Source organism: Peromyscus maniculatus, chromosome 2, assembly GCF_049852395.1.
Source record: "Peromyscus maniculatus bairdii isolate BWxNUB_F1_BW_parent chromosome 2, HU_Pman_BW_mat_3.1, whole genome shotgun sequence".
NCBI lineage: Eukaryota > Metazoa > Chordata > Mammalia > Rodentia > Cricetidae > Peromyscus > Peromyscus maniculatus.
In genome coordinates this window covers 66691728-66719464 of record NC_134853.1, presented here as the reverse complement: position 1 = coordinate 66719464, position 27737 = coordinate 66691728, and the positions used below count along the sequence as shown (strand labels likewise).

At 48.9% G+C, this 27737-nt stretch overlaps 1 protein-coding gene across 1 annotated transcript in view; it reads right to left on the bottom strand.

Moving 5' to 3' along the window:
* Dnai1 (dynein axonemal intermediate chain 1) overlaps nt 1-27737 on the bottom strand; it is a 71026-nt gene that overhangs the window by 20517 nt on the left and 22772 nt on the right. Inside the window, exons 2-12 of the mRNA XM_006986047.4 lie at nt 22933-22965; nt 21363-21461; nt 21102-21182; nt 15942-16068; nt 15605-15723; nt 15254-15373; nt 13772-13831; nt 12173-12307; nt 7289-7373; nt 3164-3281; nt 2859-2902 (exon numbers count right to left, since the gene is read on the bottom strand). Of these exons, the coding sequence (XP_006986109.1) occupies nt 2859-2902; nt 3164-3281; nt 7289-7373; nt 12173-12307; nt 13772-13831; nt 15254-15373; nt 15605-15723; nt 15942-16068; nt 21102-21182; nt 21363-21461; nt 22933-22965 (1021 nt within the window). The remainder of the gene's footprint in view (nt 1-2858; nt 2903-3163; nt 3282-7288; nt 7374-12172; nt 12308-13771; nt 13832-15253; nt 15374-15604; nt 15724-15941; nt 16069-21101; nt 21183-21362; nt 21462-22932; nt 22966-27737) is intronic.

Genomic DNA, 27737 nt, shown 5'->3' with positions numbered 1-27737 from the left:
CTCTGTAGAGCAGGCTGGTCTTGAACTCACAGAGATCTGCTGCCTCTTCCTCCCGAGTGCTGGGATGTGCCACCATGCCTGGCTTCCTATCCTCTTCTTGCTCCATAGCTAACCCCAGGAAACCGTGTCCTAAAGATGTGACAGGCCCCAGTCCTTCCTAGAATGTATGCCTGTCCTGCTTGTGCTGCCTAGACTTGACACAAGCTAGAGTCAACTGAGAGGAGGGAGCCGCCATTGAGAAAATGCCTCCAGAAGATCAGGCTGTAGGCAAGCCTGTAGGGCACTTCCTTAGTTAGTGATTGATGAAGGTGGTACCATCCCTGGGCTGGTAGTCCTGGGTTCTGTAAGAAAGCAGGCTGAGCAAGTCATGAGGAGCAAGCCAGTAAGCAGCACCCCTCCATGGGCTCTGCACTAGCTCCTGCCTCCAGGTTCCTGCCTGTGTGAGTTCCTGTCCTGACTCCCTTTGGTGATGAACAGTGATATGGAAGTGTAAGCCAGATAAACCCTTTCCTCCTCAGCTGTTTTGGTCATGGTGTTTTTCCACAGCGATAGTAACCCTAACGAAGACACTATGTAATTTTTCTGTGGCTGGGTTACAGAATAAACATCTAAATTTCAGGAGGAAAGAAAGCTTAAGAGGCCTGAACTGTGCTTATCAGGATCAAACTCAGCAATAAACCTAAATTCTGATTCGGTGTTTGTCTTTGGGCAGATTTTCTCCCCTGGGGGGTTGGTATTTGGGAACTTTCAAAGACTGTGAGGGAGGCTGATGAGACCAGCTGCTCCTCACGGTGACCCGTCCACAAGCGGGATGCCGCCTCAGCTTGCACGAAGCACACATCTGAGAACACAGGACGCCCCAGGTGATCTCAGGAGCCACTGCAGAATTTGAGGCCCTGGCCTCAGCTGGCCCTGCTCAGGCCTGAGGCAGGTACTGCATAGATGATCCCCTATCCCCTGAAGGCTGACCAGCAAACAACAGCGCCTCTGTCCCATCTCCCATGCTGTGCTCGGGGCCTCTGAGGAGTCTGCAGGGGACAGGCAGGAACGTGTTCTTGGCCTGGATGTGTAAATGCTCCTGGGGCTCGCAGGCTGCTCCTCCCGAAAGCCGGAGAAGTGGTTCTCCAGAGGGAGGTCTGTAGCTGCCTGTGGGTACCACTGGGTCTGTGCCTCAGAAGTCCAAGGAAACACAAAGAAACATTTCCTAGGTCAGGGCTTGCCCAAAGGAGGCCAGAGAGCCTATCAGCTTGAGGCCATTCCCTCGGGGAAGGCATTACCTTTTCTGACTAAGGCTACCTCGAGTGGATGGCCTCCACATGACCTTGCATCTAACCCTGGCTAGAAGATGGGCTGTCATTTGTGGGGTTTCTCCTCCACCTTCTGGGGAGGCTCCCACACTCTCACCTCAGTCTCAAGCAGCGGGCCTGGGCCTCGCATGGGGGTCCACACCCTCTACTGGGAGGGCCTGCCCAACCCCCAGGCTCTGTTCCAGGCCCGGTAGCTGCCGCAGAAGGGAGGAATCTGGTAGTTCCGGCCAAAGGGGGAGGTGCTTCCCATTTGGCAGCAGCCTACCCTCAGGAGTAGGGACACAAAGCAGGCATTTAGGGCATCCTCAAAGGCAGCCCAGACCACAGGGCTGGGAGCAGCTCCAAGATCTCCTCCCTGAGAGGAAGGACAGATACCAACTCCTCCCCATCCTCATCCCCATCCCCCTAGATCCCTACCCTGGTCAGAGAACGGATGGGCGATCTAAGGGGCAGTGACCAGGAGCTTGTATGCCTGCCAGCCAGCAGCAGCTTGGAGAACGGAAGGGTTTTTCTGTTCACAGAAGTGAATCCTCCCAGCCAGAGAACAAGCTGTTAGCATTAGGAAGCTGCGCCTGGCCGGCTGTGGAGGGTCCTTCCCATTAGGAGAGGGACTATCCAGTTCAGTGGTGGGGGCGTCTGCTTGACCCAAGGAGCAGTACGTTACGTGGACACAGGTGCCACCATGTGTGGCCTCCCACCTCAAGCACGTCCCAGCAGGGCCGGGAACACAGGTCACTGTGGTCTCCAGTGCCTCAGGAACAGAAGAACAAACTTCAGCTGCCTGCTTTCCTCGCTCCTGTCTTGCCTCAGGCCCGGTCAGGAAGGCCAGGTGAGGAGGCGGGGAGAGGGCCTCCATCCCACTCTCCGGAGTAGCTGAGGTCTTTCCATTTCTCCTTGGCACGCCTGCACTAGGCCTCCCAGCTCTCCTCCGAGGCCTGCAGTTCCTCCCCATACTGGACACGTCCCTGCCCTTCTAGAATCCCTTCAGTGGTTTCCTTCTTGAATGGCTTACCGGGTCCTTTGAGGGCTGACCCCAGCACGTATCTCCTGCCTGCAGGCTTGGCCTGTGCTGGTCTCTGCGACAAAATGTTCCCCTTCACTCTTTGAGGTTCGGTTGGCATAGTTAGCTGTATTCTTTTGACCAGCACTAATCGCACATTTGAGAGTGGGTCATCTCATTAGAACAGTGGTTCTCAACCTGTGGGCTGTGACCCCTTGAGGGTGGAATGACCCTTTCACAGGGTCACAAGACCATTGGAAAACAGATATTTCCATTATGATTCATAACAGTAGCAAAATTCATACAATTATGAAATAGCAACAACAATACTGTTATGGTTGGGGGCCACCACAACATGAGGAGCTGTATTAAAGGGTCACAGCAGTGTGAAGGTTGAGAGCCACTGCACTGGACTGTGAGCTCTCTCCGAGGGCCAGTGCCTGTGTCCTGGTCATCACTGATTTCTCACACCTGCCCAAAAGCTCCGAACAGACTAGGAAACTAGTGTCTGCATTTGCATGAGTGAACAAATGAATGACCCGATCACTTACAGGAGCCGTGTCCCACTGCAAAGAGATCCTTGTACTTTGGATTCCTGCAAAAGAATTGTGAATTCATTGGCACAGGAAACAGACATGGCCCTCCTCCCACAGTCAAGGACATTCATGGGCACTGGAGACTGACTCTACTGCAGATACCCACTGAAATTCCATAAGAATCCAGGTCCTGTTTGTCCCCCTACTTTGTCACGTGTCATACTCAGGTTGTAAAGCGCAACAGAAGGGCCATATGGCTCAGAACTTGGCACGCAGTGGCTGCTCTGGGGCCCTAGGTTCACTGCAATATCGGTACTCACCAGCAGAGGGCGGTGACGGCCAGGCGCTTGGCTTTGTCATTTTGAAACTTCCAGAGAGGCAGCAGCGTACCCTCCTGGTCCCTGTATTCATCAGCAGCATCCTCATAGTACTTAAAATCTTAAACACAAACAGACACAGTCAGCCAGGAGCAGCCACTTTGTGGCAAATCGATACCTCCTTGGGCAATACAATGAACCTCTTTGTGTTTGGGGCTGGAAATAATAGAAGTACCATCTCAAAGCACTATTGTGAGGATATAGGTTGGGTTTAATATATGCAAAGTGCTTAGAAAAATGCCCGACACATAAGTTCTCCCGCAGATTAGTTGTTGGGGTAAATTACAGTAATGCATCCGTGTGTGTGGACAGAATCCCAGGTTGCATCCCTCATCCTTGAGCTTTTCAGTGCTTCGGAAACCCAGATCAGAGCAACCAGGTTTCAAGGGTTCAGCTGCCAGAGGCCGATTAATAGTTTTATTCATCCTACCTACCTCCTAGATCCCTAAAATACAGCTCAACTTTATACTCACTGCCAAGCCTCACTGTAATGAAGCCACCTGGACACTCCTCCATGGGTTCCCAAGACTCAGCTTCGTCCTCAACGTCGTCTCCCATTTTCACTAAGTTAGACAGAAGCCTCACTTTCCATTTACCTAGCTAGGAAGCTGGGGAGCCTGGGCTGATCTCTTTCTACCCTTTCTTATACTTTCGTCCTGTCTTTTAAATCCATTTTTTAAAAACTCATAGCTACTACCTACATTGAGATCCCTAAGCCCATCACCTGGCTTTCATATCCTTCAAGCTGGCCTCCCTACCTCTTCCTGTAACCCTCCTTCAGTCCATGCTCTTCCAGAGCAAGAGCAAACCCTCTCTTCACCATACCACCCTCCCCATACCACCAAAACTTCTCATGGCTCTCCTTGAACAAGGTTCTCTGGTCCGATCAAGGCTCCTGGCCACCCCCTCCACATCCTTTCTTGTGTTTCCTCGTGTTTTTCCGTGTCTAGAACGCCTTGCCCCCCAGCCCCAGCTGACTCCTATTTGCTCTTTATCTGATTCAACATCCTCCTTTTCTATAGGGCCTTCATTTTCCTTTCTCTCCTTTGAAAATGGATTCTCAGTTGCAAGGCCACAGCATGTGCTGCTTATCAACTCTGTCAAGAGCGATGCAGAGGAGGGTGGCCAACTGGGGGAGGGGGCAGGAGTGGGTCTGTGCACCAAAGGGTCTGTAACCTGTTAGCACTATGTGTTACCCTCGCTGGACTGGAACGTCTGGGCTCAAGCGATCCTCCAGCCTCGGCCCTCTGTGTAGCTGGTACTACAGGTATGTGCCATTACACTTTTTTCCACTGTGTAGCTCAGGCTGTCCTGGAAGTCATGGTGATCCTCCTGTCTCAACCACCTGAATGCTGCAAGTTCAGGCATGAGCCACCATACCTGTACCTGCACCACACCTGGCTCCTTCAAGTAGAGTTAATTTGTCCATTCCAGTCTTTGCCTTTCCTCTACTGAGACATCCGTCAGTCTTTCTGCCTGACTTCCATGCTCACAGCTCCTAGGGAGCAGGACCTACATTACATTCATCCCTGTGTCTCCAGTGCCTGGTGCAGGGACAGCCACAGAGACCCAAAGTCACATGGGAAATGCTCGGTCTTCTTTCAAGCAGGAAGGCCAATTAGAAGGAGCTCCCTAATTGGGCACAGTCAGGGACACGCCCAGGCACTACCCAGACCCTCCCACCATGCCCCATACCTTGAGGCTGTCGCAGGACTACATCCAAACCTCAAAACAGTCTTGGCACAGAAAAAGATTTGAGTGGTCAAAAAGGTGTGAGCCTTGATCACATCAAGACTCCTGAGCTGGGGGGAGCTTTGGAAATCCCTCATTTCAGAGCAGGATTAATTGGTAACACTTCTTTATTTTTATTTCTCCTTCATGATTACACTTTCCCAAGGGGAAAACACTGTGCAATTAAAAAAATCAAAGTTCAATGCATTTTTATGTGACCGTGTTCTTATAAATGAAAGCGGTTCACAAGGCCAATTTCTGCACGGATATTAATCAGGTTTGCGGCCCTGTGGTGGGCCACTTGCAGAGGCTGGGTCTCAGGAAGCCAAGCTGTGTGAGTGACAGGTTCATTCACAGCTGCTGTGTACTTTGACAGCTTTGGAAAGACTCGAGGTCATTTTCCAGCCTCAACGATAACGAGGGGGCTTGTCTAGGCGGCTGGTCTTGGCAGCCTAAGTTTTGTGTCCCACGGGTGAGCAATGAGCATCAAGTCACCAAGAAGGGCCTGAGGCTGTCAGCAAGGGAGACCAGCCAGCAACATGGCATTGCCAACTCTGGGGAGGCGGCTGCTCCACATCAATGCACAACCTCTTAGGGAAATCCAAGCCACTTGGGAATGTGCTGTTCATATCATGGGAAGGAGTCCATTTCCTTGGCACTATCAGGGACACCAGACTTTCCCAGGCCCCCAGGATTGAGGCATTTCTGAATCCAGTTCTGGCTTCACCTCATCACGAATTAATTGCTAGGACAGCTCTATTGAGTGTGCTCATTTGAAATGCCTCCTCCAGCTCAAAGGCTCTGTGGCCCAGTGGTGAAGTGGTTAGTCACCAGATCTACCAAGAGGCCTGTGTTCGAGTTCTGGTTCAGCCCTCATAGCTCCCGCTGGCTGTGGTTTTGGTCAAGAAGTAACGTGTTAGCTTGGGTTTCTCATCTGTCAAATGGGATAATAATGTTACATCCCAGGATGGCTGTTCGGAGCACGTAAAGTGCTGTGCCCACATTGTACAGCATGATGCCCAGCCCACAGGCCCCGCACAGTGAGCTTTGGTGCTTGTTCTCCACTATTACAGCCCTCCCTTTGTGCCATCATCCCCTATGATCCCGTCTGCCCAGGCAGGGCGAAGCCTGCTCCACCCACCCCATACCTTCACCTCGGTCCCTGACTTCTGCCCCGTCCATCCTCTTCCTCCTCCTCTCTTCCTGAACTCTCCCTCTTTCCCAACAGCTGCTGTTTGGGGCCTCAGCCTGCTGCCCCTTGTCCCCAGAGTCAGTTCCTACTCATTCTCGCCACCAAGTCTCGCTCATGCCCTCCTCTGCCGAGCACACACTCCCCCTTCTACACCCTCTCACACAGGCCCTGCTTACCCCCTGGCATCCAGTCCAGTGCTCCATGAAGCCCTCCTGGACGTGTCCCATGCATCTCATATTTGTTTCTTATTTTTGTTTTTGTTTTTTCTAGACGGATCTTCTCTGTGTAGCCATGGTTGTCCTGGAATTCACTCTATAAACCAGGCTGGCCTTCAACTCAGAGATCCATCTGCCTCTGCCTCCTAAGTGCTGGGATTAAAGGTGTGTGCCACCACTGACTATTTTTCTCTTCTTTAGGGGGCCCCAGAGAAGTTCCTCTCCTGTGAATTCTAGTGTTAGCATCTCCAAGCCAACTGAGTGCAGACTGGGACACAAGATCAAGACTAAATTTGGGTTCTCTTTGCCACTCACTAATCAGGCAGCTTCGGCCTTTGCTGCCATCTGCGGAGTCAGAGTGACCACGTCTGCTCTCCTGCTCCCCAGGACAGTTGGGAATGTGGCATTAGATCACTCTTCTGCAGGTCATTTTTGCTACATGTCAGATCTCATCACTGCGCCCACTGTTTTTCACACCATCATTCACAGCGTAAGTCTCACCTCTGCAGCGACACCCAGAGGAGGAGAGGAGGTGTTTTTTTTTTTTTTGTTTGTTTGTTTTTTTGTTGCTATTTTATTTCCCCTTCACGATAGGACTTCGTATGGGACACTCAAATGCTAGTCTTTTGTGAAGGATTTTAAATTCTGAGACTGGCAAGTTGGCTCATGGTTAAGAGCACTTGAAGAGGACCTGAGTTTTGATTCCCAGTACCCATAAGGCAGCTCGTAAGCATCTGCAACACCAGTTCCAGGAGATCCATGCCCTCTTCTGGGCTCTGTGGGCATGGCACACATGTAGTTCGCATTCAGACAGGCAGGCGAGAGTGCGTGCATGCGCGCGCGCGCGTGCGCGCGCACACACACACACACACACACACACACACACACACACCTAAAAATAATGAAAACCACTATCCCCTTAAGTCTCACCTTGAGCAACATCATCATATGTATTTTGGTTGACCATTCGCTCCACAATTTTAGCAGCTTGGGTCACTTTGGTGATATCATCACTCTGTGGGATACAAAAGTCACAAGGCCTCATCAGTTAGTGCCCGCCCGGCAAGGTCATATGCCCTGAGCCACAGCCCAGATTTGCCACCAGTTCAGCAATATAACCCTGTGGTTTACCTATCCCAAAGGGCTCAGAAACGGCTCACAGCCAGGTTTCCCACCGTGACCACATTCTAGGAGCCTTTCCTCACGGGTACACAAGGACACAGGGATGCATCTGGTCCCAGGATAGAGCTGCTGTTCACTCTTCCACCTAGTTGGTTTTGGAAAAGGCATTGAACAGAGCCCAGGAAGGCATCAGAAGGCAGAGCACTCAAGGACCTGTTAGAGGCTTTGGTGGAGGCAGAGAGGCTTTCTCAGAGCAGGGAATGGCTGATTCCCATGAAAGGTCTCATGGACCCTCCAGCCCAAACTCCTTATTTAGTCTCAGGCTGAGGAGTCACAGAGGCCCAAATAGGGAGAGATAAGCTTCAGGTGGAATGCAAGGCAGAACTGAGCCTGCTAACCCAGGGCCCTTCCCAGACTGCAGACAAAGCAGAAGGTTCTACCCTGGAAAATAACTCCTTCTGAATGAAGTAGCAACTTCGAAAACACACAAAGTTGCTCAGCAAGAAAAGCATCAGGTGGGGGAGAGAAGATGGTTCAGGAGGTCAGAGCACTTATTGCTCTGGCCCAAGACTGGAGTTCCCTTCCCAGCACACATTCTGGGTAGCTCACAACAGCTGCAGAGGGATCAGTGGCTCTGGACTCCAAGGACTCCGCATCCCTGTGCATATAACCCTTTCTCCCCTCCCCCCACACAATTAAAAATACTAAAAAATAAGTCTTTACCAAAGAAAAGAACAAAGAGTTTGGGTGAGTGGCAGGAGGGGAACAAGCTAAGTGTATATCCAGAGTGACCATGGGTTGGACATGTGGATCCTGGAGATCAGCACTGCTGGGAGAGGCCACATTGGCTGTGATTAAGAGACTGGGTTCTGGGGCTGGCAAGACTGCTCAGTGGGTAGAGCCTGAAGATCTGAGGTCACCCTCAGGACTCACATAGTGGAAGGAGAGAAACGATTCCCACAATTTGACTTCTGACTTCCACACATGCAGTGAGACATTCTTTCCACAAATTAAATAAATAAAATCTCAGAAAAACCTTAAAAAGGGACAAGATTCTAGATCACATGGATGTGTAATTCTTTCCTAGTTGGATGCAGCCCTGAGCAAGTTACTTTGATTCTCTGAGTCACAGAGTCCTTGTGACAAAGGCCTAGGCAGCCTCTCCCTCAGAGACCACTGTGGGGAGTAAACACAACAATGCGCATGTTGATTAACTCCATTCCTGGTGGCAGAGCAAACAGTGAGTGCTGGGGGCTTACACGTTGGCATCCGGGAAATGGCTCTTTGAGGGCCCTTCACTGCTCTTCAGACTGACTCTATTATCTTAGAAAACCGGGCAAGGAGGGCAGATGTTGGAATCTGTAAGTATAGTGCTCAGAGTCCACCTGTTCCCAGACGCCCCTCCCACTCCTGATCCAAAGCACAGCCTCTCCTTTCTCAGCTTCCCGGCACTTGACTCTCCGATGTGAGTCAACGCTTGCTGTGGACCCCAGCTCCCCTGGCTCGGCTACCTACAATCTGAACTCTTTTCTCGGGCCACAAGGAACTACACACCTGAAGATGACCCCTCTGATCTGCACAACCGTACCTCGTTTCCCCACGTCAACACTTCCTACAGCAATCTCTTCCAAGCTCCACCAGCCTTACTGTGGCATATCACTAACAGTGCTAGTGCTAGTACTGTGTATACGCATCATTGTGGATTTGCTCAACAATCTTGCAAAGCAGGATGTCATTAAGATGGCTTTGCACTTGGGGAAACTGAGGCTTCAGAAAGCTCCAGCTCATAGTATCAAAGCCAGACTCGAAGCACTAGTCTGGAATTCAGAGTCCACGCTCTGGTCCCTTCTCAATCTGACTACACTGTCCTTGTCCTGGGAGATGCAGGAGCCTAGATGTGCTCAGGAAGAGTCCAGGGGGCTGCTACCTCCATTGTTCTAGACGCCATGCTCCTGGAGTAGCCACATCTGTTCATGGGTTCCGACTGAACTTGTGGCTTCTGATCCCATTTCCCCGGGCCTGCCAAATCTTTCAGACCAAACAAGCTTGCATTCATTTTTGTGTTTTCAGTCAAGTCACTAATGAGCCTGAGACCTGAGCTCCACTAATGGAGACCTTCTCACAGGGTATCATGAACTTATTCTCTTCTCTCCCTGCCCACACCTGAGCTTTTTACCAACCCAAATAGACAGAGATCTTTGAGGAAATGGCAATTCTCTGCTCAAACTTTAGGCCTGGGCAAAGGAGAAGGTGCTGCCAGTCTTTTCTGTTCTACAGACCGCCTGGCTCAGTACTTGGTATTCCCAGCAGGAACTGAACTCATCTTGGAAGAGAGTTCTTACCAAGGTGCTCACCCAGGAACGGGTGCACATTACACCCCCAGTGTCCTGCCTCACTGTGACTTCTTGGCCTAGAGGACCAGTGTTGTGGAATATTAGCTTAGGATGTGTTACATTCATTTAATATTTGTTTAATGATGCAAAGATGTTTTGAATTCTTTTATGTGCATTTGTTTAACTCTGTAAAGCTGTGTTACTTTGCCTGCCTAAAACACCTGATTGGTCTAGTAAAGAGCTGAACGGCCAATAGCAAGGCAGGAGAGGGATAGGCGGGGCTGCTAGGCAGAGAGGGTAAACAGAGAAAAGAATGAGAAGAGGGGAGCAAAAAAAGGAGAAAAGGAGGAGAGGAGGATGCCAGGGGCCAGCCACACAGCCACACAGCCAGACACAGGATAAGGAGGAAAGAAAAGATGTATAGAAATAGAGGACGGAAAAGCCCAGAGGCAAAAGATAGATGGATAATTTAAGTTAAGAAAAGCTGGCTAGAAATAAGCCAAGGTAAGGCCGGGCTTTATAAGAAAGAATAAGTCTTCGTGTGATTATTTGGGAGCTGGGTGGTGGGCCCCTTAAAGAGCAAAGGGTAAAAAGAGTTTTTTAAAAAAGCCCTACAGATCAGAATCTGCCTGTATCCCTGTTCTCCACATCAGCAAAGCTGGAAGAACCCAGTGTGACAGGGAGTGTTAGACATCATCTTGGGCAGACGTTAGGTTCCAAATCAGTTTTCAGTCTCAGCCACAGAGAGTCTTCTCCTGGTTTCTGGGTCTTGATGATTCTAGTTGGAGTTTCTGCCATTGTGGGTTCCAGCAGAGCCAATAGCCCAAACTCTGACAGGTCTTCACAATGAGCCTAACCCAGGCCAGAGCCTCCTCTGAGGAATGGTGTAAGGGAGCCGAGGATACCCACACAGCCCTCAAGGCAGGGCCCTATCCCACCCTGAGACTGCGTACTGGGCATGGCCATGATCATTCAGTGTTTGATCAGTGATTCAAAGAAACCGAAAGATAGTGTCTATTAAGTCATAGCAATGGCCCCTCAAACTTCCCTTCAAATATGACATCAGGGTCATGGAACAGAACTAAGAGGACATGGGCACCGCTGGGATAAAGGAAAGCAGCTCTTCTTTAAACTGAGCTGGGTTTTCCGGTGGTTAGAGAGGAGCAGAGCCACTTCCGAGTGAGGTGCCCTGGGCGCTCTCCAAAGTGCTGAAACCAGCCCCTAGCTACTGGTGACCCTCTTCCAAAGCAGGTCACACCCATAGGATCTCCACTCTGGGGCTCCATCTCCTGACCCAGTTTTCTCTCTGCTACAGGAATAAATGAGGTTCTCCAGCACCTCCTGTGGTGATCCCTGCTGTGGCCATTGCCCCATGGTTATATCACTTTATTCTCTATTGATCCCTAAACTCCTGCAGGCTGCACTCTTCCAAGTCCCCCACCATGGTCTTTCTAAAACTCCCACTTGGCTCCTTATGGTGAGTCCAACTCTAGTGGCTACATCCATTGACCTGATGGTAACGGCATCTGGGATAATTGTGGGCTGGCTCCTGGCCCTGAAGACTCACTGACCTGGTTTCACTTCAGTTACTGTGATAAAAATACCTTGACAAAAGCAACTTAGGGGAATAATGGTTTATTTTAGCTCAAAATTCCAGGTTACAGTACATCATAGTGGGCAATTCAAGGCAGCAAGAACTGGAGACAACTAGTTGCTTCACAGTCAGGGGAAAGAGAATGAATGAATGCCTGCCTAATACCCGCTCACTTTCTCCACTCCAAACCTAGGGAATAGCGCCACCTACAGTGGGTCAGGTCTTCCCTTGTCAATTAATGTAATCAAGACAACCCCCACAGACACACCCAAAGGCCAATCAGATCTACACAGTCCCCTTGAGACCTCTTCCCAGTGACTCTGGATCGTGTCACAGTATTAACATGAGCCATCTCACTCACTCTGACTGCCAGACGTGATTAAATCACAGACTGAAGGCAGAAGAACCCGACTCGCCCTAAACTCAGGGAAGGCACCTTATCCTTAGATCCCACCCTCCACAGCAGACACATAACGTTCCTGCAATGCAGAGAACACAGACTTTTCAAGAAAGTCTGTCCTAGGCCAGCGATTCCCAAACCCTTCTGACCTTCAGAATACCAACTGGGGGAAGATGTGGACTGCCAGGGACAATTCAAGCTGTCATTACATCTTCTCCTGAGGTAAGAAATTACCCACACCTCAATGTCAGCCTTCCCCCTTGAGCATCCGTGAAGCCCTTTTATAGAGCCAAGCTTCCATCTACCTACAGCCCAAGGCCCCACTCAGACACTCTGTGACAGAGCTGTAGACACCCCCACCGAACCTGGGACTCCATAGATGTCAGTTTTCTCATGGCCATCTTCTCTGTTTTCTTAGCCACTGGAGTCTTGGTCTTCTCCTTCTCTTTGGTCTTTTCCAGTTTCTCAAGCTCATCTACATAGGCATCATAGATTTCCCACTAGGCAAGAGTGAGACAAGAGAGTCACCACAGGGCAGAGCTTTCACTCGGCCAGCTCTTCAGCCTGCAGGATTTGGTCGTGTTAAACCCTGTCAAGTGTCTCCACAGCACCCTCTAATCATTGTAATTACATGTTCAAAGTCTGTCTTCCCTGCTAATCACCCACTCTAAAAGCGGAAGGAAGGAGTTTCCAGGGCTCCTCTGGGCTAGGTTCCCATCCACCCTGAAGCACAGGGTCTGAATCTCAAGCTGGAGATCCATGAATATTGTTCTAGGTTTCAACCCCCAACAGGAAGACAAAATGTGCAACCACTAGGTAACTAATAGTTTGTTAGAAACTTCTAAAACTGAACTAAGAAATATGTTTTTAAAAAAATCTTCCTCAGGTGGTGAGATAGCTCAGAGATTAAAGACTTTTTCCAGCAAGTCCGATGACCTGAGTGCAATACCCGGGACCCATATGGTGGAAAGAAAACTGACTTCTGAAAGCTGTCCTCTAACCTCTATGCACGGCACACACACACACACACACACACACACACACACACACACACAGAGAGAGAGAGAGAGAGAGAGAGAGAGAGAGAGAGAGAGAGAGAGAGAGAGAGAATGAAAAAAATGTCTGCCTCCATGAAAACAGGATAAACGTATTGGCTCAAGCGGGCCATCTACTTCACTGCCCACATCTCAAGATTAGAAGGAAATACATAAGCATCCTGCCAACTGGACCTGAAGAAAGGGCAGCCTTTCTTCGAGGGCTGGAGCAGAAGCAGCGGCAAGGCTCTAGGGCTGGGCAAATGCAGCAGATCACACAGAGTGGCTCCCAGACTGGGCAGTCACTGCCACCTGGAGGCCAGATAGGTACACCTTACACGTGAAAATCCCACACAGGCCAGTGTGCATTTCAGCATTTGTTATCTCATTCAGAGCCCTCCAACACCTCTGTGGGCAGCTTATCATCCTTTATTGACAAAGAAAGAAACAGAAGGATTAAGAAAGAAGCGAAGCATACTATGCCCACAGTAGGAATAGCAGAGCTCGGGCCTGATCCAAGCACCAGATCCTGTCCAAGTTAGCATGGCCAGCGGGGAGGGCTTAATGGGAAGGAGGAGGGTCTGCAAGAATACAAAATGACTGTGAAGGCAGTCAGAATGCTGGCACTTTAAAGCCAGTCACAGGGTGCCACAGGTTCCTGAGAGTCCATTCTACCATGTTCTGGGGAAGGCTCCAGAAGCCATGCCTCCAGCATGGACAGCCTTGCCCTGGAGGCATGTGGCTGGTCCAGAGCTCATACTGGAGACCTGTGGTGATGTGCCCAGTGCTCAGGACTGATAGCTCAGGATGATGTGCAGCGGGGTGGATGGGTAATTAAGGCACACTGGCAGAGGACTCTAGCCTTGCCAGACTCCTCCTCTGCTGAGCATTTCGGGATGCCTGGGAGTGCAGATGGAGACAGGATCTTACCTGATTGGCTGTGGCTGAAAAGTTTGTTCTCGGTGGAGGCTCCATCTGACATTCCCGATCCTACAGAACAGGGACAACAGACAGGAGAGCCACAGATGGTCTCACCTCCCTCCCTCTCACTCAGCCCAACAGCACCTCTTCAGGAGAAGCATTTTAGTTGGAGCTGAGGAAGGAACAGAACAGAACTAGGGAAGGAAAGCAGAGCCTGGTGAAAGACTGAATTGTTTAAATCCCACGTTTAGTTTTTCATTCTGGCCTCCGTCAGTCGCCTAACCCAGAGAGCAAAGGCAGTGATGATCAATCACGATGGTTTTCAATCAAGGAAAGGCCCAGGTGGGGGATGGACAGACTTATAAGGAGCCAGCCTCCAGACACGATGCACAGAGGCCAGCCTCCCACAAGGCCCAGGGCTAACGCCCCTTACAAGAGAAGGCTTCTCCCCAGTAATGGGGTCTCCACATGCAGCGTGCAAGTTGCTCCCTCCCCACTACGTATCACCCTGACTATCCGGCATCAGCCTAAGGACTACATAGGGTGACGAGAGTCCATCATAGAAGAACTACTGTAGAACATTCGTGTGAGTGTACCGCACCTAAAACCCTGTCAGGTTCTCTCTCTCAGCCTGGTTCTCAGGATCTTTCACAGTCAGGGAATGTTCTAGTTTTTCCAGCTGATCTGCCACAGAGACCATCAACTTCTGTTACATTCTTTCAAGACTCTCCATGCCCGTGGCACACTGCGGTCTTGATTTCTACTCTCTCTTCCCAGGCTAGCCCAGGTTTCAGCCTCTCAGTGGAGTCGAGGGTCCTAGCCTTTTTCTGGCTGACTAGATTTCTTACAGGGACTTGAATGCATGTTCCAGTTCTCCTTGGAGAGAGAAACTGTGGTCTTTCCTGTCCCCGCTGCCAAGCTCAGGCCTGCAAGGACTGGTCTCAGGCCTGTGTCTACCTTGCCATTGCATAACACAGAGTCTCAAAGTAAAAGGGTGTAGTGGAAAATCTACCCGGAGGGGGTTGTTGGAGGTCTGTGGAGGGGTGTGGAGGGGGATCTACCCGGAGGGGGTTGTTGGAGGTCTGTGGAGGGGTGTGGAGGGGGATCTACCCGGAGGGGGTTGTTGGAGGTCTGTAAAGGGGTGTGGAGGGGGATCTACCCGGAGGGGGTTGTTGGAGGTCTGTGGAGGGGGATCTACCCGGAGGGGGTTGTTGAAGGTCTGTGGAGGGGTGTTGTGGGGGATCTACCCGGAGGGGGTTGTTGGAGGTCTGTGGAGGGGTGTGGAGGGGGATCTACCTGGAGGGGGTTGTTGGAGGTCTGTGGAGGGGTGTGTGGTGGGGGATCTACCCGGAGGGGGTTGTTGGAGGTCTGTGGAGGGGTGTGGAGGGGGATCTACCCGGAGGGGGTTGTTGGAGGTCTGTGGAGGGGTGTGGGGGGGGATCTACCCGGAGGGGGTTGTTGGAGGTCTGTAAAGGGGTGGGGGGGATCTACCCGGAGGGGGTTGTTGAAGGTCTGTGATGCTCTCTCGCTGAAGTTGAACTGGTTGGTGAGTTTCCGCTCCTTGGGCTGCACAGGTGCCATAAGTTCCTCTTCCACCACCTTTTCAGTGGTCTGGAAACAAATCAGGAGGGCCAGAGCTTAACTGGGAGGGAGACAGTGGGCCATCAGGAGTCAGGGGAAGGAAGCCCCGGCCAGGTGGGGTGGGGGCAGGCGAGAGGATGCTGCCAGAAACATTGGCGCATACAGCATCTACTCCACTCTTTCCTCCCCAGGTCACCCCAAGCCTCCACCCACGGCTGCCCTGGAACGGTGGGGACAAAGAGCAGCCCCACCCGCACGCACCTCAGCTGCGGCAGGTACATCTGTTTGACTGCCAGCTTCAGTCTCTGCCTCTTTGGGTTCTTCATCCTCTTCAAGGACTTCTGTTTCTGAAGTCACCACCTTAGCAGACTCCTGTGACCCTTGACAGGATATTGCTAATGAGTTCAGGGTCCAAGATGGCTCAGTCAGTCCCTGGCAGGGAGGATCATCTTCCTGCCTGTCAGACCCTGCTTGTCCCCTGGGCTCTCCGTGACCTGGGTTAGCTCCCAGGCCCGTCCAGGACAGCTTGCAGTTGGACACCATGAAAGCAGCGGTCTTGCAAAGCCCTGGAGGGACCGTAAGCCACCCACAGCCCTACCTGCCGCCAGCTCGGCACGGTAATGCTGGCGCCGTCCTTCATCTGAGTCCTTGGGAATCAGGTTCCCCACCTGGCTGAAGTGAACGGCCATTTGGTTCACAAAACCAATGGCTTTATATGTGCCTTCCTGAAAAGAGAGAGAGTAAATCACACCAGGGACCCCGCAAAGGGCTGGTGTCAGAACGCAGTCTGCCTTAGTTCTCCAGAGCAGCGTTCTCAACCTTCCTAACGCTTCGGGCCTCAAATACAGTCCCTCAAGCTGTGCTGACCCCTAACCACACAATTATTTTCATTGCTACTTCACAGCTGTAATTTTGCTACTGTCATGAATCATGATGTAAATCTCTATGTTTTCCTATGGTCTTAGGTGACCCCTGGGAAAGGGTTACTTGCTCCCAAAGGGGTCGCAACCCACAGATTGAGGACCATTGCTCTAAAGTCAGCAGTCACCTTGAGTAAAGGAACTATAACTCCCAATCCTTAATGTTTTCACTGAATTTCTGCTTAAAGAAGAAAAGACAAATAAAATAAGCTTTTTTTAAGTTCTCATCAGAGACTTGTTTAAAAAATCAATTTTGGGGGGTGGGGTGGGGACCAGTCTGACTATGTAGCCCGCACTGGCGTATGCCACCACACTCAGCCTCAAAGACTTATTTTTAAATATTCTCTGCCTCCAATCTGAAGTGGCCCACATTTACTCATCACTGGTTCAGGTGCCTCGTCGCCCACATTCAGGCCAAGGGACCCCAGTTTACCCGCCTCACCTTGGGCAGGTCAGACATGATTGTCCAACATGCCTGGCATGGCCCTGCTATGCCGCTTTAGTGGATGTCAGAGGGAACAGAACACCAGAGACAACCAGGCCTCTAGTCCCCCTATTTCTTCTATCCAAGAGGACCACAGAGGTCCAGAGAAAGTTTAGGTTTGGCACTTGTCCAGGTCACATAGCAGATGAGAAGCAGAACTGGGCTTCAAGCCCAGGAAACCGTATTTATTCGTTCAACAAATAATTTTTGAGCAGCTACAACGTGCCAAGTGTTTTCTAGGTGCCCAGGATATAAAGCTGAGCAACAACAGACCCAGTTCCTGCTTTTGCAGGGCCCATGGTCTGGAGTTCCTGTGGACATCTTGTTGATTAGCCTCCTAGCAACCCCAAAAGTGGAGCTGGAGACAAGAGGCCCCCTCCCTTCTTTTAAAACAGCTCTGTTCAACCATTTCACATCATGTGGAAAATAATTATATTTGTATGGCACTCTGAGATTAAGAAAAAAATCTTACTGTGCAGTGGGGGCACATGCCCTTAATCCCAGCACTCCAGAGGCAGAGGCAGGAGGATCTCTAAGTTTGAGGCCAGCCTGTTCTACAGAGGGAGTTTTAGGACAGCCAGGGCTACACAAAGAAACCCTGTCTTAAAAAACAAAAAGAACAACAAAAAAAAGAAAAAAAACAGGCGGCGGCGGCGGCGGCGGCGGCGGCGGCGGCGGCGGCGGCGGCGGCGGCGGCACACGCCTTTAATCCCAGGACTCAGGAGGCAGAGGCAGGTGGATCTCTGTGAGTTCAAGGCCAGCCTGGTCTACAGAGCAAGATCCAGAACAGAAACCAAAACTACACAGAGAAACCCTGACTCAAAAAACAAAAACAAACAAACAAACAACAACAAACAAAAAACAAAAACAAAGTCACTATGAAGTCCTTCCTCTCTGTAACTCAGATGGATGGTGGACAGAAAAGTAGTTAAAAGCATGGTCTTTGGTGGCAGAACTGGATTCAAATCCTTAGTCTGCTCCTTATTATCTTCATGACCTTATCTTAAACCCCCAGGCCCCGGTTTCTTTCTTCTATCAAATAAAATAATGATATCCAATTTTTGAGGTAGTGTAAGTGTTGGCAGTAGAGGAAGTGGTCCATTAACACAATGCTGAACACATATTAAATGCCCAGTATTAATGCTCAGCAAGACAGTAACTGACTGTATGATGGAGGTCCCCATAAGAATGAGTGATCCACACTGTTTCCTCTAAGACTTCACCTCCATCCTGTCCTCAATGCTGACTGGGAACTTTCTCTTCAATTTAGGGATGGAATTTGGATTCTTTAGCACAACAAGAGAAAGTAGCAGCTTTGGGACCTAAAATTGGACCCTCTAGGACCAACAATGTAGAGACAGCTGTGTGGGAGAATGTTCGGCAGGCCAAAGAGATACTGAAGGCATAAATAAGGTGAGCTTTCCTGGGAGCCAGCTGGCAGTTCACTCAAAGGAAGAGTAAGAAGAGGACGTTGAAATGGAAAGGTAACACTCGCTCTGTAATACACTTGCCTCAGTCAGACCACTGAGTCCTGGCAGGCCCCTATTTCTAATGTCAAGACAGGAGACAGGAAAGCATACCACTGTCCAACATGATTTCAGGGAGTGAAAGGCGGCTCCCCTCCAACCTCTCTAAACTGTCCAAGGGTGGAGGGGGAGTCATTAGTGAAACTCTTGAATAGCATCTTTTGGAAACACATCTGGATTTGCTTCAACATCTTTGTGGAGGGGTCTGCTACACAATCTGAATAAGAAGCAGTATGTTCATGAAATTTTTCACAAGACATACACAGATGTTCATTACTTAGCAGCATTATTTAGAATTGCCCAAAGAAGAAACAATACAAATGTCCATCAATGGAAAGATAAAGAAAATGCAGCATATTCACGGAATGAAATATTACTTGGCAATAAGAAGACATGGAGTATTGACATATGCTGTAACATGGATGAATCGAAAACATCACGCTGAATGAAAGAAGCCAGTCACAAAAGACTAGGAATTACAGGATCCATCTCCTCACACATCCAGAATAGGCAAATCTAGAGATAAAAAATAACCCAGTGCTTCCCAGGGCTAGAGGAGATGGAGGGTTTGAGTATGAGGCATGGCATTTCCTATGGAGGAAATGTTCTAGCCTGGCATGGTGGTGCACACCTGTAATCCCAGCACTCAGGAGTGAAGGCAGGAGGACCAGGAATTCAGGGTCAGATTCAGCTACCCAGCAAGCTCAAGGTCAGCTTGGACTACACGAGATTTGGTCTCTAAGAAGCAAAACGAGGACAAAGGTGTCTGGAAATGGGTTGTGTTAGAGTTGTACAGTCTGTGAATAAGCTGAAGTCATCACTGTAAGGTTTAAATGGACAGATTCCAGGGTGTGTAAACTGTGTCTCCACAGACCCATCTTTAAAACAAAGTCAAGCTGGTGACACACACCTGTACACCCAGAACTCGAGAGTCCGAGATGCTCCCAGGATCGCAGATTTGAGGTCAGCTTGGGCTGTATGGTGAGACCCTGTCCCAAAGACTAAACAAATAAAAAGCTGGGTGTCCTTCTTCCTGGAAAAGGACATGGGATGGAAGGAGGTTTGCTTTCCACCACTTTTGAATATTTTGAAACTTGTACTATGGGTTTCTGTTATATATTCAAAATTCTCCCCACTCCGTGAGTGTGTGTGTGTGTGTGTGTGTGTGTGTGTGTGTGTGTGTGTGTGTAAAAGTTTGTTGGCTGAGACAGGGTCTGTCACCTGGGTGCCTCCTAGGCTGGCCTCAGACTTGCAGTGATCTTCCTGCTTCTGCCGTCCAAGTGCTGGGATCAGTGTTAGCCACTACACCTGGCAAAAATGTTGAAAAGAAGCAATACCCCCTTGCCTGGAGTCAGACAAACTAGCTCAAATCTCGCTTTGAACACAGGTTGTATGACTTTTGCCATTTGTTGTTTTTTTTTTTTAGATTTTTTTTTCTTTTTTATTTTTAAGGATCCCCTGGAACTGGAGTTACAGACAGTTGTAAGCTGCCATGTGGGTGCTGGGAATTGAACCTAGGTCCTTTGGAAGAACAGCCAGTGCTCTTAATCCCTGAGCCATCTCTCCAGCCCTTGCCATTTGTTTTATGTAATTTAATATCAGAATCAAAAAAGAAAAAGAAAATAATAGTTTCTATATCAAAGAAGCATGAGGGTTGTCTGTGGCGTTCTACGTAAAAACACTTCATACAGGAGGAGCTGACACTGGCGCACAGTAGGAGCGGAGCTAAAACGTGAAAGAAGAAACAGAGGCCTGGCTTCCACTTTGGCTCAAAAGTGCTCGGAAAAACTCTCCAGTCCCTCGGGTGCTGACCCTGCTGCGCTTAGACCACAGTGTTGTCTCTTACGAAGCCCTGCTGCAGGCTGTCTCCTAAGAACTTGCTCACACCGTGGTTACTGACGATGGCCCTGGGAGTCATCTATCTGCCTGCCCCGGCTGGCTAGCATGGCAAGAGACTCTGTGCCCAGAGCCTGCCGGAATTCCTCTTGGATGGGAAGGTCCTGTGTGGATGTGAGGCCAACATCTCAGAGAGGACTCTGTTCTACAAGTGTCTGGCTGGAGGAAAAGCTAAGCTTCTAAAGATCCAATCACTTGTGTTGGTGGAAAATGTATTTTGTATGTTGAAAATATTGGAAAAATCATTTTCTAACCAAATGCTTCAATATTCTTAAAAATAAAAACATACTGAAAAGCTGGAAATGTAGCTCAGTGGTAGAGCGCTTGATCAGTATGAGCAAAACTCTAGATTTAATGATTCAGTCACCAGCACCACAAGAAAAAAACTCCTCCTCAGGGTTCTGAAGGCTCTGCAATTAGCAAGACTTCCAGGGAGATGCACTAGGACACTTCAAAGGGGCCTGCAAGATGGCTTAGCAGACGGGTCCCTGCTGCCAGGCCTGACAACCTCAGTTTGATCCCCCAGCTCCACAGGGTGGAAAGAGAAGCAATTCTGGAAGGTTGTCCTCTGACCTCTGACCTCTGACCTCCACATGCACACTGTAACCCTGTCTCCTCTCCCTCCCTTCTCTCTTTTGTGAACATGTGTTCTCTCTCTCTCTCTCTCTCTTTCTCTCTCTGCCTCTTCCTCTCTCCCTCTCTCCCTCCCTCCCTCCCTCCCTCTCTCCTTCCCTCCCTCCTCCAAATAAAATGTACTAAAATTTAAAAAAATTCAAACATCTCTGGAGCACTCCATGTAAAACCCCAGATTTCTAGCCAAGGACCTCAGTTTACAAGTGACCTCATAAATTGACCAGGAGCCTTCTGCAATGTGCCCAGCCATTGTTGCTTCAAGGAGACATCAAAGCCCTGCCCAGGAGGGGGTGACTTACTTTGAAGCTGTACCTGACAATATTCTGGGGTGCATGTGGGTTGTTGGCTGTCAGGATGCGAGTGAACTCCTCCTTTAACTCCTGAGGGAAAAGAAACACCAAGAGGATCATGCATAAAGCCCCCCCTCCCATCGCCTCTGAGGCTTGGGACCCCCAGGGTGCCTGTAAGCTCTGCACAGGCTTCTAAGCTGCACTATGGAAGAGCTCACATCTGAAGCAGGAGAAGACAAAATGAGCAAGGATAGGAGTTTGCTCACTCACAGCATCAGTCAACTCCAGCTGGTCAGGGGGTCGAACTGTGGCTCTGGATTGGGACCATTCATCAGTTCCGTCTCCCACGTCAGTCCCTGAATCTTCATCCTTAACAAAAACACAATCAGTCAGGAGTGCCCAATCTGCTTGAACAAGCAAGTGATGCTGCAGGAAGCCCCTCTATTCACAAGCCCTCCCTGAAGCCAAGTTCTGCCTATTGTGTACAGAATATGAAACGCCAACAGACCACTCTTGGAAGGCTCCAAAGAAACTGTTGATGCTTGGGCTCTCAGAGCCTGGAAGATCACAGCCACCTCTATACTGGGGTCAGGCCTCACCTGAAACACTGTTGTGGGCCTTTGTCCCCAGCAGGGCATCAGAAGCACCAGCTCTTCCTACTGTCTTCCACAAAGCCTAGAAGCTGAAGTCCATGACCAGCTGCCAAAGACTTTTATGCAATGTGCTTAGACAGCCAGAGAGCCCAGACTGTTCTGCAACCGCTGCTATCCAAATTTGTACTTGGCCTTCCAATCTGCCACATCAAGGTTACTTTTTAAAAAGATGACTCTTAAAACAAATACTGTCTTGTACTTTGCTCCTTTAAGTCAAAAAGAGTCAAGGATAACAGTTCTGCATTGCTGGACAGAGTGTGAAATGCCTTGCCAAAGTGGCCATAGGGTATTTGAAATATTTGCTCATCTTTACTAACAATCAAAGACATTTGAAACAAAGCAATATTTTTTTCTTCCACAATAAAACTGGAAAACAACAAGAGTCTTCAGGGTGGAAGGTAGACTCCCAGAAATGGGCACGGCCTTCCTAAAGTGAAATGTGGAAATATTTACCCAAGTTACCTATAACTGTTTATGTTCTTTGACTCAAATATTTCTATGTAGGAATTTACAATAAGAAAATAACCAGCCAGGCAGTGGTGGCACATGCCTTTAATCTCAGCATTTGGGAGGCAGAGGAAGGCAGATCTCTGTGAGTTCAAGGCCAGCTTGGTATACAAAGCAAAATCCAGGACAGCCAGAGCTGTTACACAGAGAAACCCTGTCTCAAAAATAAAAAGAAAAGAACCAAAGCCATGCCTAAAGACACAGGTAACTGCATATTGGTCATAACAGTGGAAAAGAGGAAATGTTGATGTCTTTCCTCTAAAGAGAGGCATGGTGGAACACATTATGGTGTGGCCTCAAGGGACATATGATTAAATTATGCAATAATTTCAAATGATATAATAAAAGTATATTAGCAATGGAAAGTACCCTAAATAGTATGTGAAAAACAGGCCATAAAATAATACATACTGTTTTATTACACACACACACACACACACACACACACACACACACACACACACACACATACACACACACACATCCTTTTATGTACATAAAAATACCTAGGAGGATATAACATTGCATGTTAAATAAAAGGTTACCCTAGGGTAGTAGCTCAAGCATCATTTTAAAGTTCTTCTAGCTTGTTCAAATTATCCAGAAATATATGGATAGTATTCTCAATAGACAGAATGCCACTAACATCTTGTTTGGTGGCTGGTGGTCTCAGCACTTACTCTTTTCCTGGCTCCTCTGGTCGCACTGATACTCTAAAGGGAGAATAAAAACAGAAGGTGAGTCACAGTGAAACAGGAGAGGCATGAATCACACCCCAAGGCGGCCCCTGCCCAAGGCCTCTGCAGCAGAGGGTCGTGAGCTCCCAGCTCTCAGGAACCATTCTGGGGTCACTTTCAATGGCAGCAGGTGCTTCTTGGTTGAGTCAAGGAGGTTCTGTGTCTGGGGCAAACCTGTTTTACCATCATCACAACTAGCCCGTGAAGAGTCACCCAGGACCCTTAGCACTGGGAATTTCTTACTTGTAACTAGTCCAACACGTATATTTTTAAAATAATTTATTTAATTTTATTTTATGTGCATTGGTGTGAGGGTGTCAGATTCCCTGGAACTGGAATTACAGACAGTTGTGAGCTGCCATGCTGTGAATTGAACCCAGGTCCTCTGGAAGAGCAGCCAGTGCTCTTAATCACCGAGCCCTCTCTCCAGCCCCCAACAAATATTTTTAAAATATATGCTAAGAGCTGAGGATGGAGCTAGGTTGGCAGAATGTTAGCTGCTATGCACAAAACTGTGGATTCACTTCCTAATAACACATAAAACCAGGATTTGTGGGCCAATGAGATGGCTCAGTGAGTAAAGGCGCTTATTTATAAGACTGGTGACCTGAGGAACTCTAGTAACTCTAGTTCCAGGGGACCCAACACCTTTTCTGACCTCTGAGGGCACCAGGCACACACAGGTGCACAGACATGCATGTAGACAAAATATCCATACACAAAGTAAATAAAGAAAAATGTCATGTTCCCAAGAGCATATAGTTTTAGTCTTCCCAAAGTTCACATGTTGAAGGCCTGGTCCCCAGGTTGGGTACTGGGAAGCAATAGGACCTCTAAGAGATGAGTCCTAGTTGGAAGCCCTTGGGATATTGAGGGCACGCCTTCGGAAGGCATTAGGGTAGTGGTCTAACTTTGTGGTTCTTAGCGAGAATGCTTATAAAAGGAGCAAGCCTGGCACCTCCTTCTGAGATCCTTCCTCCTGTGCTAGCTCTGCCTTGTGGTCCTCTCTCCTCAGCAGATCTGATGCAGAAGCAATGCCCTTGAGTCCCTCCAGAACCGTGAGCTAAAATAAACTTCTTTTCTAGCCAGGTGGTGGTGGCACATGCCTTTAATCCCAGAGTGAGTTCCAGGACAGGCTCCAAAGCTACACAGAGAAACCCTCTCTCAAAATAACCAAAACAACAACAACAAAAACCCTCTTTTTTTTCAAACACTACCCCCAGTATTTGTTATATTGACAGAAGCTGTCTAATATATAAGTAACACGCTCAACTCAACTTGGTAAACATTTGTGGAGCATTTATTTATTTGCTGTGCACTAACCTAAACCGTGAGACAAGGACAAAAAGATGAGCTTCCTGTCCAAGTTTCCTTAGAGTCCATGGAGGACAGGTGAGTTATCAATGCCATCACTCACTCACTTACCTTAAGTTCTTTTGAAAGCTAGCTCTGTGCCAGGGTGCTATAGGCCTGCATGGGTGGTACCTTCCCAGCCTGAGGCACACAACAAAGATGCCAGAGGTGATCACTCATCATCTGGGTGTCCACAGAACAAGATTGTCGAGGTGGAGATGTTGTTTTCAACATCTGTTTTTTTTTTGTTTTGTTTTGTTTTTTGTTTTTTTTTTTTTTTTTTTATGTGCGGGTGCCTGTGTGTATGTAGGCCACGTGTGTGCAGGTGCCCATGAAGTCAGAAGAGAGCACAGGGACCCTGGACTGAGGTTACAGGTGGTTGTGAGCCCCCCCCCCATATGGGTGATGGGAACCAAACCACATCCTCTGGAAGAGTCCCTCCCCAGCATTCTTACCTCTGCATCTTCCCTCCAGCCTGAGAGCTTTTTTTTTTTTTTTTTTTTTTTTTTTTAAGGAGAAAACATCAGGTAAGGAGAGAACAAAGACAGAGAGTAAAATGTTTCATCAAACAAAAATTGAACATGGAACATGAAGGAGGCAGACAAACCAGCTCTCACAGCTCTCACAGTGACAGGATCCTTGGGAAAGGCATGGATGGGGAGAAGGAGAAAGGGCTTGTGGAAGAAAAAGCACATCTCATCCAGAGCTGGATTTCTGGCTGGGAAGGCAGGCAGCAGGATTCAGATTTCAGCTAGGTTGCCAAGGTTTCCAGTGATGGGTAGGCCCTATGAGCTTTCCTTTGAAGAGACTCTGCTCTCTAAGGTTGGAAGCATCACAACATCCAACAGCTTCTTGGCCCACAACAGAGCACTGAAGGGCCAATCCCCACCCAGACCCCCAGCCTTAAGTAGAAAATGAGACCCAGTTACCACTGCCCTGTGAATGTCCAGTTACCACTGCCCTGTGAATGTCCAGTTCCCACCACCCAGTGAATGCCCAGTTACCACTGCCCTGTGAATGCCCAATTTCCACTGCCCTGTGAATGTCCAGTTCCCACTGCCCTGTGAATGTCCAGTTCCCACTGCCCTGTGAATGTGTCCAGTTCCCACCACCCAGTGAATGTCCAGTTCCCACTGCCCTGTGAATGTGTCTAGTTCCCTGCCCTGTGAATGTCCAGTTCCTACTGCCCTGTGAATGTCCAGTTCCCACTGCCCTGTGAATGTGTCCAATTACCACTGCCCTGTGAATGTGTCCAGTTACCACTGCCCTGTGAATGTCCAGTTTCCACTGCCCTGTGAATGTGTCCAGTTACCACTGCCTTGTGAATGTCCAGTTACCACTGCCTTGTGAATGTCCAGTTACCACTGCCCTGTGAATGAATGCCCAGTTACCACTGCCCTGTGAATGTCTGTAAAACATTTATCTGGCAATGAAAAACTGACAAGGCACTTTGAGTGTGATTGTTTTTGGCAGTTGGAAATATTTCAATTAACACACTATAAAAGCCACACTATAATAAATGCAAAACAGGCCAATGAAATCAGCTACAGCCCTGACTTCCCAACCATGGCAAAGGAGATTGAATGTCAGGCTGCCACTTTGGGCCCTTGGTCTTCCAGAAGGAGACGCCTGAGACAGACAAGCCTGAATTCCTGAAAAGCTTTTGAAGGTTGTTTCCAGAAGCCAACAAACCACAGAAGAAGAAAGCCCAGGCTCCTTCCCTAGGCCCTCAGAACTCCATCATCTGGCCCCATGTCTCATTCCAGCCTCTCTGACCCCTCCTACATCAGAACTCCGAGGTGCAACCATCAAGGCTCCTTCCAGGCCCTGCGGCTGGCCGGGGCCTTGCGCCTCTCCACCTTTGCTTCTTGTTTCTTCTGCCAAGAACACCAGCCTTCTTTCCTGCCTGATGAGACCTTCCTGATAAAACCCACTCACCAGCTTCTGCTTCATCATCCAGTTCCTATTACTACGGTTCCCCCACTTCCCTCCCTCCTCTGAGCTGTTCCCTTCCACTTTTTATTACCACACAAGCACTGGCTGTTGTGAGATTAAGCACCCAATTAGTCTTTAATTAGACACTCTTTTGTCTCTCTCGTTTACAAAAGGGGACAGTACTATGAGAGGAGTCATAATACTGCAGTACATATGGGAGGTGGCTTAGAAATTCCAGCACAAACGGCCTGCTAGTCTTACGCTGTTGTTCAAAGAAGGCCCTCTTCTCTTTGGCAGGCTAGTCTACACGGTCAGCTGAAGCTATCTACAGAGCAGGACAGGAAGACACGTACCAGCCACCATGGTAGGCAGCGTAACTCTGGTCATTAGTGAGATGTCCCAGCCTGACCGCCTTTACCGTTGAACATTCCTCTATTCTTATGGCCTAACTACATTTGGTTTCCCTGTCTCCAGTTTCTCTTCCCTCTCATTGTATCTTTAACACCATTCTCAGCTGGTGGGCCCTTGCTCTGGGATAGCCATTCACTTAACTACTTATGTGTATCATTGCATTTAATATTTATAACCAGCCTATGGGGTTAGAGTCATCATTATCCCCAACTTACAGATAAGGAAATAAAGATTTAGAGAGATGGAACAACTGATCCCAAATTAACACAATCTGAGATCATACTTTTAGTCCCTTACAGTCTTCCTAAAACGTAAATCTGATCAGGTCACTCCCTTGATTTAAAGTCTCCATCCAAGAACTCCCCACTGGGTAGGAGAGGAGTCCAAGCCTTCTGCCATGACCCCATTCCCTTCCTTCTCAGTCCCTTAGAGGTTCCCAAGTGTAAGTAGGAAAGAGCCAGGTGAGCAGGCTACTGATGGTCAGACACGTCCCCTGCAGCCTTCCCTGCTAGGAAAAACTGCCACATAAAAAAATGACTTCTCTCCTGGAGAAGCAGTGGCAGGTGTCATGTCCGGCTGTAAAGGTGACCAAACGAAGCCCTTGAGACAGCCCAAAAGGCAGGCCAAGGAGACACGAGGAAGAGAAGGCCTTCGAGCAAAAACAAACGGAGCAGTATCCTGGCCACAGGTGAAGCTAAGAATTCCAGCAAAAAGGAAGGTGTTCCTTGTCCTGAGATGATGGTGACCCCATCCCTTTCCTATCTAAACATCTTTTGTGATCAAAAACCACAATGAAGTGGTGTCTTGGAGTATGTCATATATTTAATAATTAACTTCTATAAAAAGAAGAAAATCTCTCTTTCTCCATTCTATGTGCGCCATTTCCCAAGTCACCTGACTTTTCTGTTCCATGTAAGCATCTTTCTCCCTGACCTAAACACCACCAACCATGATGTCTGGCCACAATTAGCCCCCTTCTGTCAGGCCAGCCTCCTCATTAGGATGCTGCTTTTCAGCCAAGGCGTGGTGACACACGCCTTTAATCCTAG